The 14554-nt window shown below is 34.1% G+C and overlaps 1 protein-coding gene across 1 annotated transcript; it reads right to left on the reverse strand.

Moving 5' to 3' along the window:
• Nucleotides 1-9268: 9268 nt before the first annotated feature.
• Nucleotides 9269-11848, reverse strand: LOC124371840. The gene is made up of 2 exons (XM_046830199.1): nucleotides 11713-11848; nucleotides 9269-9906 (listed from the first exon to the last, which is right to left on the reverse strand). The coding sequence occupies exons 1-2, from the start codon at nucleotides 11846-11848 to the stop codon at nucleotides 9269-9271; spliced, it is 774 nt and encodes a 257-aa protein (XP_046686155.1).
• Nucleotides 11849-14554: the final 2706 nt, after the last annotated feature.

The following is a 14554-nucleotide window of genomic DNA, read 5'->3' on the forward strand; positions in this document are numbered from 1 at the left end:
TGCTTGCTGAAGATTTTCGCAATCTGCGCTGGAGGATACTTCAAGAAAAAGTTTTTATGTCGTCAGCAAACAGTAAGAAAGGAACTTTGGTGACCTCCTTGATGTCATTAATAAATATAGAAAAACAAAAGTGGGCCAAGGTGGGAGCCCTGAGGCACACCGGAAGATGGGACAAAAGGCGTCAGAAAGTTTGATTAGCAAATCGAACCTCCAGCTTACAGTCGGAAAGATAGCTACGGAACCATGCCAGCATAGTTCCCAACACACCATAACCCTCCAGTTTATTAATTAGGTGAGTGTGGCTGATCCTGTTAAAACGCCTTGCTAAAAATCGATGTAAACAGCATCGGACCTGCCGCTCACGACCTGAAAGCTTCAAGAACATAACTTTGGAATACGAGAAGATTAGTTACGGTAGATCTCATGGCCATGAAGCCATGCTGTTTCTTCAAGAGATGTTCTTGAAGAGTGGCGGAAGGATGTTCAGTACCAAACCTTCCAATGTCTTGCCCAAACACTGAGAGGATCAACAATCTGCCGATAATTAGTTACGTGCTGTCTGTCACCAAACTTGAAAATGGGTACGACGTAACCCTCCTTCAGGATTTCAGGAAAAAACTCCCTTGGCCAGTCTTCAAGTTAAGCAATAAGAGAATTATGGGGGCTAATTCGGCGTGGCAATGCTTCAGGACTCCAGGATTAATATTATCTCGACCGCATCCCTTAGAAAGCGTCGAGAGCTCTCAGCTTATTATGGGTTGCTTCAGCAGTAACTGAGACCTCGTAGAAGGTAAAAAGGCGTGTCATACGCCTTCGTTGGCAGTGATCCGTCGTCATCAGGCGCAATACACAGAAGAGAAGAACAACATTGATTACGTTTTCCTCGCGTGGTGTGATACTTTTAAAAGTCTTTGTTAGTGATAGAATAAGGAATATCTTCTAGAAGAGCGATAACTATCACAATCCTTCAGGAATTTGATATTGCTTATGCACAAATTTTTATACATGATTTAAATTATGAAGCTCAATTCTTTATTGCCATATCCTTTGAGAGATGGGGTCACTAACGCTTAGCAAAATAGCATTGAAAAAGGTGTGAATGTTGTTGAAATATCATACGAATTGACGGAAAGTCATAATGACAGACCGAATTTTTTCCAGCTCCCAGAGTGATAACCTACACAAAAGCTCAAACCAACAACACACGAAACGAAAGGCTACTGGATAAGGGTGGTAATGATTTGTTTTACACCGGAGAGATGAAAGAAGTAACCGTCCCTGCTAAAGAGATGCTCGTAATCAGTTACATTCATTGGTACTTCCAAAGTACAAAAGTGATAGTAGATTTACCTCAGCATTTAACGCTACGGTTTTCATAAACCTATACTGAACTTGATTATACCTACTAGTACTCTTATACATGCTTTCATTAATTCAAGAAATAGTATAAAGATATTCAATCAATATCAACCTTACTTTTAAAACAAAGTATAAATGTAAACTAGTATTGAAACGTGTCACTTCATCAAACTCAGCGGATCGTAATTATTTTAATTGAGTGGTTTTGAACACTAAAACTGATGAGAAGTTAACTTGTAAATTAGTGTAAACTCTGTTTATTGTCTGTGGTAACTTTTAAGTTAATCTAAGAAATTCATTAAACTAAACTTTCCCAACTCAACCAGTTAAATGCACTCACGGCTTTTCTTCTGTTTATGGGTGTTTGATATTTTAAGCTGTTTGCTGTGTAAAACTAATATTTGAAACCAATAGTAAAAGCTAAAATACTCATATTTTCGGTTCCGTTTGTCTTCAATTGCAGAATATGTATTAGTTTGATGATAACTTTTAGTTTTTGTATGTTTGGGAGAGTATTCATTTAGTTATGAGTAATGATTAGACATGACTATTCGGTAATCTTTGTTATTACTTAATCACCTTTAGGCATTTTAAGCACAGCTGTTCGGTGAGCAATCGTAGGTTAACTAGTGCAACAAACGAAAGTTAAGAAACTATGTCATGAATAAATACAAAAAAATTGAGTTGTATGGATTAAGATTAGAATAAAATATAACAAAGTAAAAATTTATTCACAAAAAAGGACTGTTTCTCACGCAATGGGTAGCTGCGGAAAATTCGTATACAGTAGTAGTTAGGCCAAAATAGTGCGTAAAAAACGTGAACATTTATTTCAATAGTCTTCATTTATGAAATCAATTCATTAAATTTTACATCACTCTAATATCACTGAAAGTGTAAGTCACCCCTTACAGCCGATATTATAATATTTAAAAGAACTTTAGAGTGTTTTCCTATGATAAATTTCAGTATTCAGTTTCTAGCCAGAGGTTAAAGCTTTTCAATACAGTGATTTGCTAATTCATCTATTGCATTATGTTGTGTTCAGTGTTTGCAATAATGAATTCGCAATTTTTTATATAGAAGTAACCCTTTTTACCTATTAATGGTTCTTCCTCAAGGTTTGGAAGGTACAAAATTGTATACATGTAAAACCCTCTAAATTTTAAAATCTTGTAATGAATTCAAATGACTTTAGGATGTCAGAAAAATATATTTCTTCATAATTAGAAAAGTTTATTGTGACGTTGTAGCAAAAATAGTAAAATTTAGACATCTTTAAATTACAGAACGACTTTGTCCGTGTTTATTAGACTTCAAAGGCAGATCTCCGCACTACCGCAGCAAGTCCCATACGCCCCATAGGCTGTTTGTGGGCTTGATACCATCGAAGGGGTTTAACAATCAAGAACCACAACGTGGATACAAAGAATTTTACAACTTCATAATAACCTAAACTAGTTAATTCCCAATCAAAACCCCCAGCAACAGGTTTTGAATCAATTAGGAGTTTAATTCATACTTTATTGCTGGATATCTGTTACATAATTCAGAAGTACTCATAAAGTACTCATCTCTCATGTCTTCCTCGAAGGCGCGATCAATCTTTCGTCGAGAAGGACCAATGCCAGAACGTCTAGGCGTGATCAGTTGCAGAGTGCGTCGGAAAACCTTCAGATATGGCTATAATTACTATTTATTTAAAAAAAACAACTATTTACAAATTTTAGGTATATAATAAAATTATTTATATAATAAGTTAAAAATTAATAACTAGACATATAATGTTCAAAGATATGTACTTTATACAAATTGGTATATTTACAAAAATGAAACTTATTTAAATCATTCAATATAAGACTGGACGTGACTCGTCGCTTTAGGAGTCATCATTTAAATATCCCAGAGCTTATTCTACCTCAGGTTCTTCTAAAACTTTGTTTGACATTTGTTTTTGACAATGAAAGGATTATGAAAGAAACAGGATTTTTTCCAAACATTTTCCATTGTTCAGTGATACAACAAAACAATTTCTTCACAGATACAAAAGTGATATTTTGATCAGTGAGCGATGGCAAATTTCCGGAAAATCTTATTTCCTTCACAATCCTTTCATCTTCAACACACAAACTTTAAACAAAGAATGGAATAAATAAGTGACATACGCTACATCTAATACAACTGTGCTCATTGTTACAAATAATATATACATATATATATATATATATATATATATATATATATATATATATATATATAGTTTTAAACTAAGTAAAAATTCAACTATGATGCAGCTTTTTACATAAATTGATTTGTATTAATATATATATCCTATTTGGTAAACAATTACCCTAAATGGTACATTAGTTATAAAAGAAACAATAGGCTAATGATGGTAACTTCATTTTAGGTTAAACGTGGTAATGAGGGAATTTTGTATTTACATGTTAGAGGGACGAAGCGATTCCATACAAAGTGGCCTGAAAAGCTTTATGAGTAGTTGCTCGTAATAATAAAAAAATAGGAAAGAGAAAGATAGGGACAAATCTTGCTTTATCATACCATTCTCACTAAGAAGATGAAAGGACGACGGCACAATAATGAACTGCGCTACACAAATGCCATACTTCCTAGATAGTTAAGACATCCTCTCTACCTTGGTCCTTGTAAAGATCTCACTTTCGCTAAAACTGCCATCATCTCATAAACTGCGACTTCTGAAATTAAGTTTTTGTCTCTGATAATTCTGATTTATCAAAGTAATTTGCTTACCTGCACTACATCACCTCTTATTGGTACAGTAAAATTTACTATCACTGTAGTACTCAGGACTTTATACCTATGCTTGTAGACATATATAATATTTCTCTTAAAGGAAATAGTACAGATATTTTTAAGAGAATAATGTGGAAAAAACTAAGTAGTTATTATGTGTTTTCCAGATTATTAATATATCTTTGGTTGAGTATGTCATACTGCAGTGGGCACCGTAAATTTCTTGGTTTGAGCTTTGAAGGTATTGATTTATAATTTGTCAACTTGCAGGTATAAAAAAACTTAATTACCACTTTCTCTCTAAAAAACATTGAAATTATGAGAGTTAGTTTCAAATATTTTAAAGAATTACTCAGAATAAAATAAAAAATATTTTTCCCATAGCTAAACATAACCCACAATGAAACTTAATATATTAAGGAGCTTTTCTTGATGAGAAACAAAATTTTACTTCAAAAAAGTTGACACAGGATTTTAAAACACTTTCTCCACCCTTGATTTCATCATGTGGTTCATCATGAACATATCTTTAATTTATGTACAGAACATGCATAAAAACCAATTTCGATACTGAATAATTAGCGAATGGTAATCGTGTAACTAGTTGTGGCATATTATAATGTTTAAAATCTATGATTAACAATACAAGAAAGCCAACTTGCATGATCAAGAGTGAATTATCTTAAGTGATTATAAGAGTGAATTACTTAATTTTATTAAAAATAGATGAGTATCACTAGATATCCCTTTAAAATACATTACTGAAACTTACTTTTGGCAAGAAACTATAAATGGGAATTGATTATCAAATTACTTTGCTACATAACGAAAGAAGGGGGGGAAAGAAAAGAAATCACTATTATTCATACGACTAGTTCAACCTTAAACAGTGACGTTACCCAACAACGACCGCTATGAGATTGAGCTAGTTTTTACTATAATATAAGAACAGGCAAGTAATCAGTTAAAAATTAGATATTATTTAGCCTTTTTATGACAAATATTCATGAATACACGTTTTGTTTGACAAAACTACTCGAATATAAGTCTTTAAATATTGTGTCTAGGCTTATCCATTATCCATTTTATTATTTTATAAATAATCATAACTAAATAAAATCTACATATAATACCATTTTGTACTGATTACTTAATTTTAATTGACTTACAAATACATAATTGTAAATACCAACTGAGGTTTAACTTGTATTCAAAAAATTATCGAATGCTAAATTTCAGCAGATCAGTGATATAATAGTTGAAACTTTATAAAATCCAAACTTTATTTATGTTATACCTTTACTAGAGCTCTTGTTGACAGATATTAACTCATAGAAGAAAATTTACAATTTTTCAACTTCCACCTTAGGAGAGTCAATTAAAATAATATGTTGAGCTAACAGTATTTTGATAAATGTTTAAAATTTGTGACACTAAATTATTAGAAACGTTCGCGATACATAAATATAGATATGAATGAGATTCTATTTGGGTAAAGATATAATACGGTATTGATTCTCTGTTTAAAGTTTGTTATTTAAAGTGGAAGGTTTATTTATTTATTATTATTAAATATTAGGCTATGAAAGGGTAATATTGGTTCGGACATTTGCTATCCTGATATTTTACAAAATGCATAACAATACGATTGGAGGATTGAAATCTATACTCTTCGTCTGGTGAGAATACAATCAGTATATATGTACTGGAAAGCTACAACGTGCCGCAGTGGACTGCCAAGAGAATAGATTCAATCCTCGAAATGTAGTGTTATACATTTTGTAACATATAACGATGGCAGTAATTTTGTACGTGTCTGAACATGTAGACGTAATTTGGCGACTGTCTGCGACTGAATGAGATCTCATTTGAGCTCCACACCTCTCCGTGTGTAACTAGAGACAGCAATCATCTCCTTGTAACCGTATCATTTGGCACTGTTATCTTCTTTGCTCTTGGGCATTCAAATCTGAAATAATGAAGAACAAGAAAGGTGTGTGGTATATAGATAACTGGCAGTCTTCTATTTTTTTATCATATAACGATGGAAAATGCTCAAAATCCTGTTGTCCTCCCGAATTATCCTTCTTAAATAATAAAATTTAACAAAAGAATGATAATTCATAAAAATGGCGTGACTTGATGAAACTGTATAATATTTCTAAACTATTTCAATGTGTCTGTTTGAAAGATATGAATTAAAAAAAATAATTTTGATTGGATATCTTAAAGTGGCCTATTATTTCTCAAATATAATAATGGTGATGGTCTTAAATAGTAAAATAAATTATTTTAGCCCTATATTTTTCATCTATATGGTAAGTCTTTTTGAAATTTCCTTTATAAAAATATATTAGACTTACATAAATAATTACCAAGTAACATAGGACTATATGCTACTTGACCTACTTTTAAATACCCCTTAAAAAAATGTATGAAATTTAAAACTCGTAGATCTGAGATTCCAGATGCTGCACGTAAGAGGACGGAGACTTGGAGCTCAACTGGACATTCGTAAATAAAGTTTATCACTAATCTAGCAATTTACACCTACTAAATATCATATTCATTCATCACAATTCTTTTTTAGATAATAAATGAATGATTAAAATATAAAGAAATGGTTATGTAAGAAGTTACTCAACACAAAATATATTCTTATTCTCATATGCGTCAAAGAACGGAATTTATAATTTTAAATATTCGGTTATAGTCTTGAAAAACAGAAAAGTCAATAGATACATAAATATTGAACATAATTTAATACATACATATTTACCGTTTTCAAAAAGGCTTAATGAAAATAGTAATCTAGTACAATATAAAACAAAATGAAGATAAATAACCCTCTTCTACCCCCTTTTATAGGAGGTGGGTATTTATCCTCTAAAAAATCAACAAAAGTATTTTTTTAAGTATGTTGAAGGTTGTACATTGATATTTCATTCCGTTTAGAAAATATCCAGGCGTATTAGGACTTAATTTACACCCTGTACGTGTGTGTGTGTGTGTGTGTGTGTGTGTGTGTGTGTGTGTGTGTGTGTGTGTGTGTGTGTGTGTGTGTGTGTGTGTGTGTGTGTGTGTGTGTGTGTGTGTGTGTGTGTGTGTGTGTGTGTGTGTGTGTGTGTGTGTGATTTTACGTACTATATCTAATTTTCATTATGTTAATTTGTTAAGTGAGAGGGTTGGTTTTAATTTTGCTACTTAAAATATTTAAATATTCTACAACAATCTTTCATTTTTAGTAATACATTAAATCTATCTATATAACTAATATGAAATCTTAACGCCACTGATTGACAACCTCATTTAATTAAAACATGAATATAGCTCGAATTTTACTACTCTTCGTCTCTTATTGTGTTTTCTTCCTGTAAAAGAATGTCTCTACTTTTCCATGAAATTTCGGAAGTTTATGAGATACATATCACTTAAATTTGCTTTAGGATACCATGTAAAGAGCATATATATATAAAAAACACGTTACGTAATCTTCAAGGTATTCTAAGTTTACATGTGATTTTTTAAAGTATTACAGTTATCTTCAATGATTTTACAACTCACAAGTTGGGCTTCGCTCGAAATTAAACGCAATTTATTAGCTTCAAATGTTTTGTGTATAATCGTATAAAAGGTCAACTTTTGAGTCTATTCCTTTTCCCAGAGGAATACTGATTTTACGCTTCTGATTCCAATATATAGAACACAATATTGCTTAAGGTACGATTTTCAGGCCAATGACTGTTAAATTAACATAAATGTAAAATTTTTACCGTCTTTATAGCGTATAATAGTTAACAAGGTATTAATAATATTTCACTAATATATATGTATAAAGAATTCAAAGGAGAAATGAAATGTTACAACAAAGGGGGTGACCTGAAAGCCTGAAAATCCCACAAAGCCTCTGAAACACGATCCAATAGCTTATTGCCTCAGTGAATACAATAGTAGAGAAATGCATCCATAAGCCTAGCTTGGAGGAATTCTTTTTCTATACTTCAGGTTTTGCTAGACACTCTGGATCCAACTGGTGGTTTTTAATGCGCTACCTAGCTCCCAATTTCAACAAGTAAGGGCGCTCCTACACTGGAAGCCGGTCCGCTCAGTCAGGTACGACCAACCCGGTTCCGATCAGACAGATCAGATTTGACCCTCCTACACTGCAGCCGGTATTTCAACCCGACAGAGGCAGAGAGATGAGAAACTCAGTACTCTGTCAGCTCTCAAGAAGTGCGGATCGTGGCTTTAACACTTTGAAGTTTGTTTTAGTTTTGTTGTTGATTATTGTTTGAATTTTACAATGGACGAGGATTTAGCGGGATTTTTTGTTGTTAGACAGGAATTTATTATTAAATTCAAACACGAGACAGTTTTGGGTACATGAGTTTAATGAAGATCACACCCAAAGTGAGTTTTATGTGACCTGTTTTACCCTTACGTGATCATGCTGACAAATTCAAGAAATACTATCGAATGACTGTTGAAACATATGACTACATACTGTCCCACATCAAGGGAGATTTACAGAAATGGTCCAACTTTAGAACTTGTATAGAACCTGCCGAAAAGCTATCGATTCTCTTGAGGTAAGTAAATAAACATAGTATTCAGGATTGAAAACATTTTTATTTTATCAAAATATAATTGTAAAATAATGTAAAATAAATATAACCCATGGAATCTAATGACTCTTAATGTTATTTGTATAACTAAGATTATAATGTATAATCTTAATGTTAATCTATTACAATACAATTTGAGCGCATGTATCAAATATTGTCTAACGTGAAGAGAATTATAATAATTAAATCTAATTGTAAAAATGTATGTAATAAATGAGAATAAAAGTTGTTACACCTATCAACAGGGTATATAAGTAAATACTAGCTAACAAACGGTCAAACATTTTTAAGCAAAAGCTTAAACAATACTTATGTAAAAAAGAGAACTAATCATTAATGTTTCATCTGTTAATGTTTGTACTTAGAGATTCTCGAAGGTATTGGTGTAGGGAGGCGTCTGTATTTGGTCATTAGGGGTAGGCCAGGTTTCAGTATGTGGTGTAGTAGGCCTTGAAGTTGATGCATAGGGATTATTTAAGTTGTATCCTCCAAAATTCCCTGATTGTGGACTAGAAAGAGGAGTATTTTACGGATTGGTATGGCCTGTTGCATCTTTCTTCTGCTTCGAGCTCAGCGATGACGCTATTGAAGATTGAAGCTTTCAATTTCATTTTTCGAAGGTATGGTAGCTTCTTCAGTGCAGGCAGCAAACTTTTAAAAAACGATAAGTCTTCATCCTCTTCCTCCATTGAGCTGGATTTTTGGACAGCAAACCGAGCTTCCAGTAGCTGGACTTTCCTTTTTTCCAAATTAAGAGCCTCGTTTTGTATTGTCGATCCTCGCTTTCTCTTTTGCCGAGGACGCTGAAACTCGTTGTTCACTGGAGTAGGACTAGGTGTGGACGTGTTATCGGATCGTTGAGCTCGTTCTACATTTGGTGACTCATCAGGTTCGTCGATATTTAGAGTAGACGTCTCATCATGTTCTGTTAAATCGGCATAATCCTCAGATTCTAGAAGAGTGTTGACAGGCGTATCAGAGACAGGGAGATTTCCAGTTGTCACTCGTGGCTTCATTACAGGCAATAAGAAAGTTAAAGATTCAAAGTAGGTCCATGTTGGTTTTGCTCCGGAACCAGATTTGTTTTCTTTTACTTTCTTCCTGAACGTATCTCTCAAGTGCTCCCACGTCTTCCGTGCTTCGTCTCCTGAAATAATAATTTCCAGTTTGAAACTATAACTTAGACCAGCAATGCAATAAAAAAATACAATCTATCTGGCACAGTTAGTAGCGTATTCCTTGTAAAGTTATATTTTAATACAATCACAACTTATATAAAAAAATTAGCAGATAGTAGGTCTTTAGTTTTGAAAAATAGGTTTTAAAACAAGTGAAGTTAATATTTATTCCTAATTTTAATCGATTTTTTGAGGTTGTATTATTGTTTCAGGTATCTATCAACAGGCATGTCCTTTGAAGCATTGAGCGAAAACATTTCGCATGAGCAACTACACCGTCGGAAAAATAGTCGAGGAAGTTTGTGATTGCATGTGGGAACAGCTTGCCCCAGTCCACTTACCAGTGCCTAATAAACAAAGATTTCTTGAAATTGCAGCAGAATTTAAGGAGAAATGGAACTTTCCCAACTGTGTAGGTTGTATAGACGGAAAAACACGTTGAGAATAAAATCTCCTGGGAAAAGCGGTACAATGTTTTTGAACTATAAGAAAATTTTTTTCAGTTAACCTTCATGCAGTAGCCGACGCCAAGTGTAAATTCATATTCATAGATGTTGGAGCGTACGGAAAGCAAAGCGACGGGGGAGTTTTCGAAGCATCACCAATATCCAAGTTTTTTGAAAATTTCTCAGAACATTTGCCTGCTCCCTCACCGATAGATACCAGCAGTGAAACACTCATTCCATATGTTCTGGTAGGCGACGATGCCTATCCATTAAAATCATACATAATGAAGCCATTCGGCCAACGAAATTTGAGTGAAGAAGAGCGCATATTTAATTATCGATTGTCAAGGTGCAGACGTTGTGTCGAGTGTGCATTTGGCATTTTAACTTCAAAATGGAAATTGCTCAGCAAACCCATCGAAACAGAAGTAGGAAAGGCTGAGAAAATCATCAAATGTATGTGTCTTCTACAAAACATCATTATTGACAGAGATAATATTACCGTCAATCCAGGAGTTCTAGAAAAAGGTCTACAGGAATACGTACAACATCACCAAAGGCCTAATCTAGGTACTACTCGACGGTATAATAGAGCAAACTACCGCTGCGAAGGATGTCAGAAATTTTTACAAAGAGTACTTCAATGGCCTAGGAAGTGTTCCGTGGCAAGATGAGATGGTCTTCAATGTTAACAAGTAAACATTAGTAGGCTTACTGAAAAAAAAGTTTAAAAAATAATTATGTTTGACAAACATTTGCTTCCAAGAACTGTTTTACCATTATTACATATTTTTTAGATATTGATTTGTAGTTTTTTTATACATATTTAAATCGATTATAACAATTAAATTCAATGTTGTATTACAATGTTTCCTTTATTTATTTTGATCATTCTGACATTACTCCCATCAACATATACTGCAGTGGTATATACACCATCCAGGCCCACCTTCGTGGATCCACAAATCACGCTGGGCACCCCTACCCCCATTTGTCCCTACATACAATGTACAGCACTGCTAAGGTAAGATCTTTATAATAATGCAAATTTTTCTTGTTTGAAATTTTAGAAAATATACCAAAAATCCTAATAGGTTTAAGAGAACGAATTCCGGAATTTTGTGAAGTTAACCAAATAACTGCGTTACCTTGTTTTTAAGGTATTTTAACTGAAATGACAAGTTGTCTACAGGATGTCACAAAAGAACTTGATAAGCTTTTTTGCTCAAGAGCTCAAAGCTCAAGTTTTGCAATTTGAGAGCAATAATTATAACTTGTTACGTAGGTAAACGATAAAACGAAAATGTATGAGAACTGTACAGTACTTACCTTGGACATTCAGTTCCTTGGCTACTTCTTCCCATAACTTTGATCGGAAGTCCCGATTGTGATAAAACTTATCCCTTTGGTCCCATAATGTCGCTTTATCGCGCACTAACGAAATCAGTTTTCCTCTGTCTACCATTGCACAATATCTATTCTAAAACTTGACTACAAATTAAATAAACAGGAATGACACGGTCCTACATCGACTCTCGACTGGCCCGACGACTCCGACACGGACGAAAAAAACAAACAGGTTTGGTTCTCGGCCGATCCGTCTTTAGCATCGCCCGACGCGTCCGTTTACCGGGACGGCCCGCCGGTGCCAGTGTAGGAGGGTACACTGCGCGTCTTGTGTTTGTTTACTTCAGACGCGAGCCGACCGAGCCGACCGTCAAATCGGGAGAAAAAACGGGTCCAGTGTAGGAGCGCCCTAACTGAATTCCAGTATAAATTGTAAAGATACTGGAAAATAGTTACCTTTTTTGGTACAAGAATCAGTTTGCACTGATGTTGATAGAAAGACACGTGTTAAAAACTTTTCAAATTGAACATAACCTAATGTTGTATTTTGTATTCTTTGGAATCTATTGGTGTCCTCTTCCATACTGTTGCCATACGCGGGATAGCAATAGCAGAACACTGATAGAAAAGTGACTGCATGAGATGTAACTTGATGGACTCTGGCAGCATGTGTTTAAATCTGTACAGACCTATCAGGCTACCTACAGTTTTCAGCCCTCCCTATTTACGTCCCTGCAACTTGACAGCATGCCATTCCTTAACAATTTGTACCTGGTATTATGTAGTAGTCTGAAGGTTTTAGTATGGAGCCATGTCTCAGAAATTATAAAGACGTCAAAATGTAAATCACGCACGATAGAGCTCATTTCATCGAACCCCGTGATCAGTGACCTTGTGTTAATGTGCGCGACTTTCAGATGTCTATTACACTCCCCCTCCGCTAGTTTACTGAGGTCCGAGAAATCTCTGAGTTTTCAGGGGGCTATGATCACTGTGAACGATACTCAGAAGTTTAGGACGCAGAAGTTTTTGGCTCAATTTGGACGCTTTGTTGGCTGGATTCACATTATTATTAAGAAGAAGGGCTGCAGAAATGGCTTTCACAAAAAATGAGCCAAGGGAAGACAGGACCTTTTATTGAAATTGATACCGTTTTGGATGACGTTTTGTCTACAGACACAAGCATTGGACTCTATGAACGCAACACTAAAGCTTTAGAACACCAAGTCGAGCTGGTGGATGGAATGATATAGTCTTGTAGCTAAATGTTACACCTCACCAGAACACTGCTCAAAAAAATCGTAGTTTATAGGGAAGAAGCTTGGCATTATGCCGCGGATCCGCTTCTCACTTACTGCGGTCCGTGACGTAACCATGATCACCCCGATAGATATTCTTTAAGTCTTTACATCCTACATGTTTTATATTAAAAACAGTATATACTAATGCAACCTAATAATTTTTCTTTGAACTCAAGGATTGGAGGTGAAATATTGTGAGAGCGTCGTGCCGGAGGACTGATAACAGTATGCTTGTTGCTCGAGGACCTCAGAGGCAGCTGTACTGTGATGGGTAGTATATCTCAGCTGCAACAGGATTGGACAGAAAGCAATCTCTAGCCGAAGATCGCCTCTGTCTTATTTACGTCTCTGTGTCGCAGCTCACCTCACAGGCATTTTACAGTTCTACAGTTTTTCAGCAGATATTACCGAGTTTAGTCTTTTCTTTAAAATGTGATTTTACTTATTTTTTCTATATTGCCAGTATATTTTTGACGTTAATCATTTCAGTATCATATGATTTGTTTTTTTGGCACCGGCTCTCAACTTGAGACAGATTAACTCGGAAGGAAATCCAATCTCTCTTTTCAATTTTCAACACTTTGGCGAGTTTTACTATTAATAATGTTTTGTGGGGGATTAGTTGCTTAGTAGGTTAAGTCTCATATGTGGCTGTGATTGAAAGTGATGAGTTTGAATCACATCGTTATCTATACAGTACATCCTATCAACAAGCACAAAATATCTCGGGATGTAGTGACCGTAGGCATTTTATTCAAAATTTAAAAATAATTAATTTACGAATGATATAGTATAGTGCGTATATATAACTTCCACTAATTATAAAATGAAAACTTCACAAAATTAAAGTTAACAACATGTTATTAATGTACAACTTAATCATAAGCGTTTTCTTGTCAGATCAGATTTAAGATCGACAGAAAGTTATGTAATTCACTATCAATTTGCATCTTTCATCCCGACTCTGAATGTACCAAATCACACAACTTCATTTGAATCATCTACTGTGACGGTTTCCCTATCCGGACCGATTTCAAATCGAAATTTCTGTAATCACGTTCACTTTCAATTTACATATTTCATCCTGATTCTGAAATCACGCAACTTTGTTTTAATCATGTACAGTTAAATTTTCTTTATAATGCCAGATATCAGATCCACTTTAAGTAATCATATTCTTCAACGATGGCTATTGGATGCTGGAGATAGATTTGCGTGGTTGGACCATTTATAAATGCTTGAATTGTTGCATACCATTTTTAATGAGAGGTTACTACGACTGGAATAATTATATTCAATAGTAGTTTAAAAAAACATCCTAATAGTATGTCATTAGTACGATTTAGTAAATAAATATTTACTTTCTTTATTGTCATAAATTACAGTGACTTAGCTACAACTACTTTTATTAATGGTTTTATTAACACATGTAATATTCCATTACGAATGATATGTTGTAAAGTCCAAACATAATTTCAAAACAAAAATAACGTTTAATAAAATGGAATGGAATCTGTGACTTC

The sequence above is a fragment of the Homalodisca vitripennis genome, unplaced genomic scaffold (assembly GCF_021130785.1).
Source record: "Homalodisca vitripennis isolate AUS2020 unplaced genomic scaffold, UT_GWSS_2.1 ScUCBcl_2117;HRSCAF=6542, whole genome shotgun sequence".
Taxonomy (NCBI): Eukaryota; Metazoa; Arthropoda; class Insecta; order Hemiptera; family Cicadellidae; genus Homalodisca; species Homalodisca vitripennis.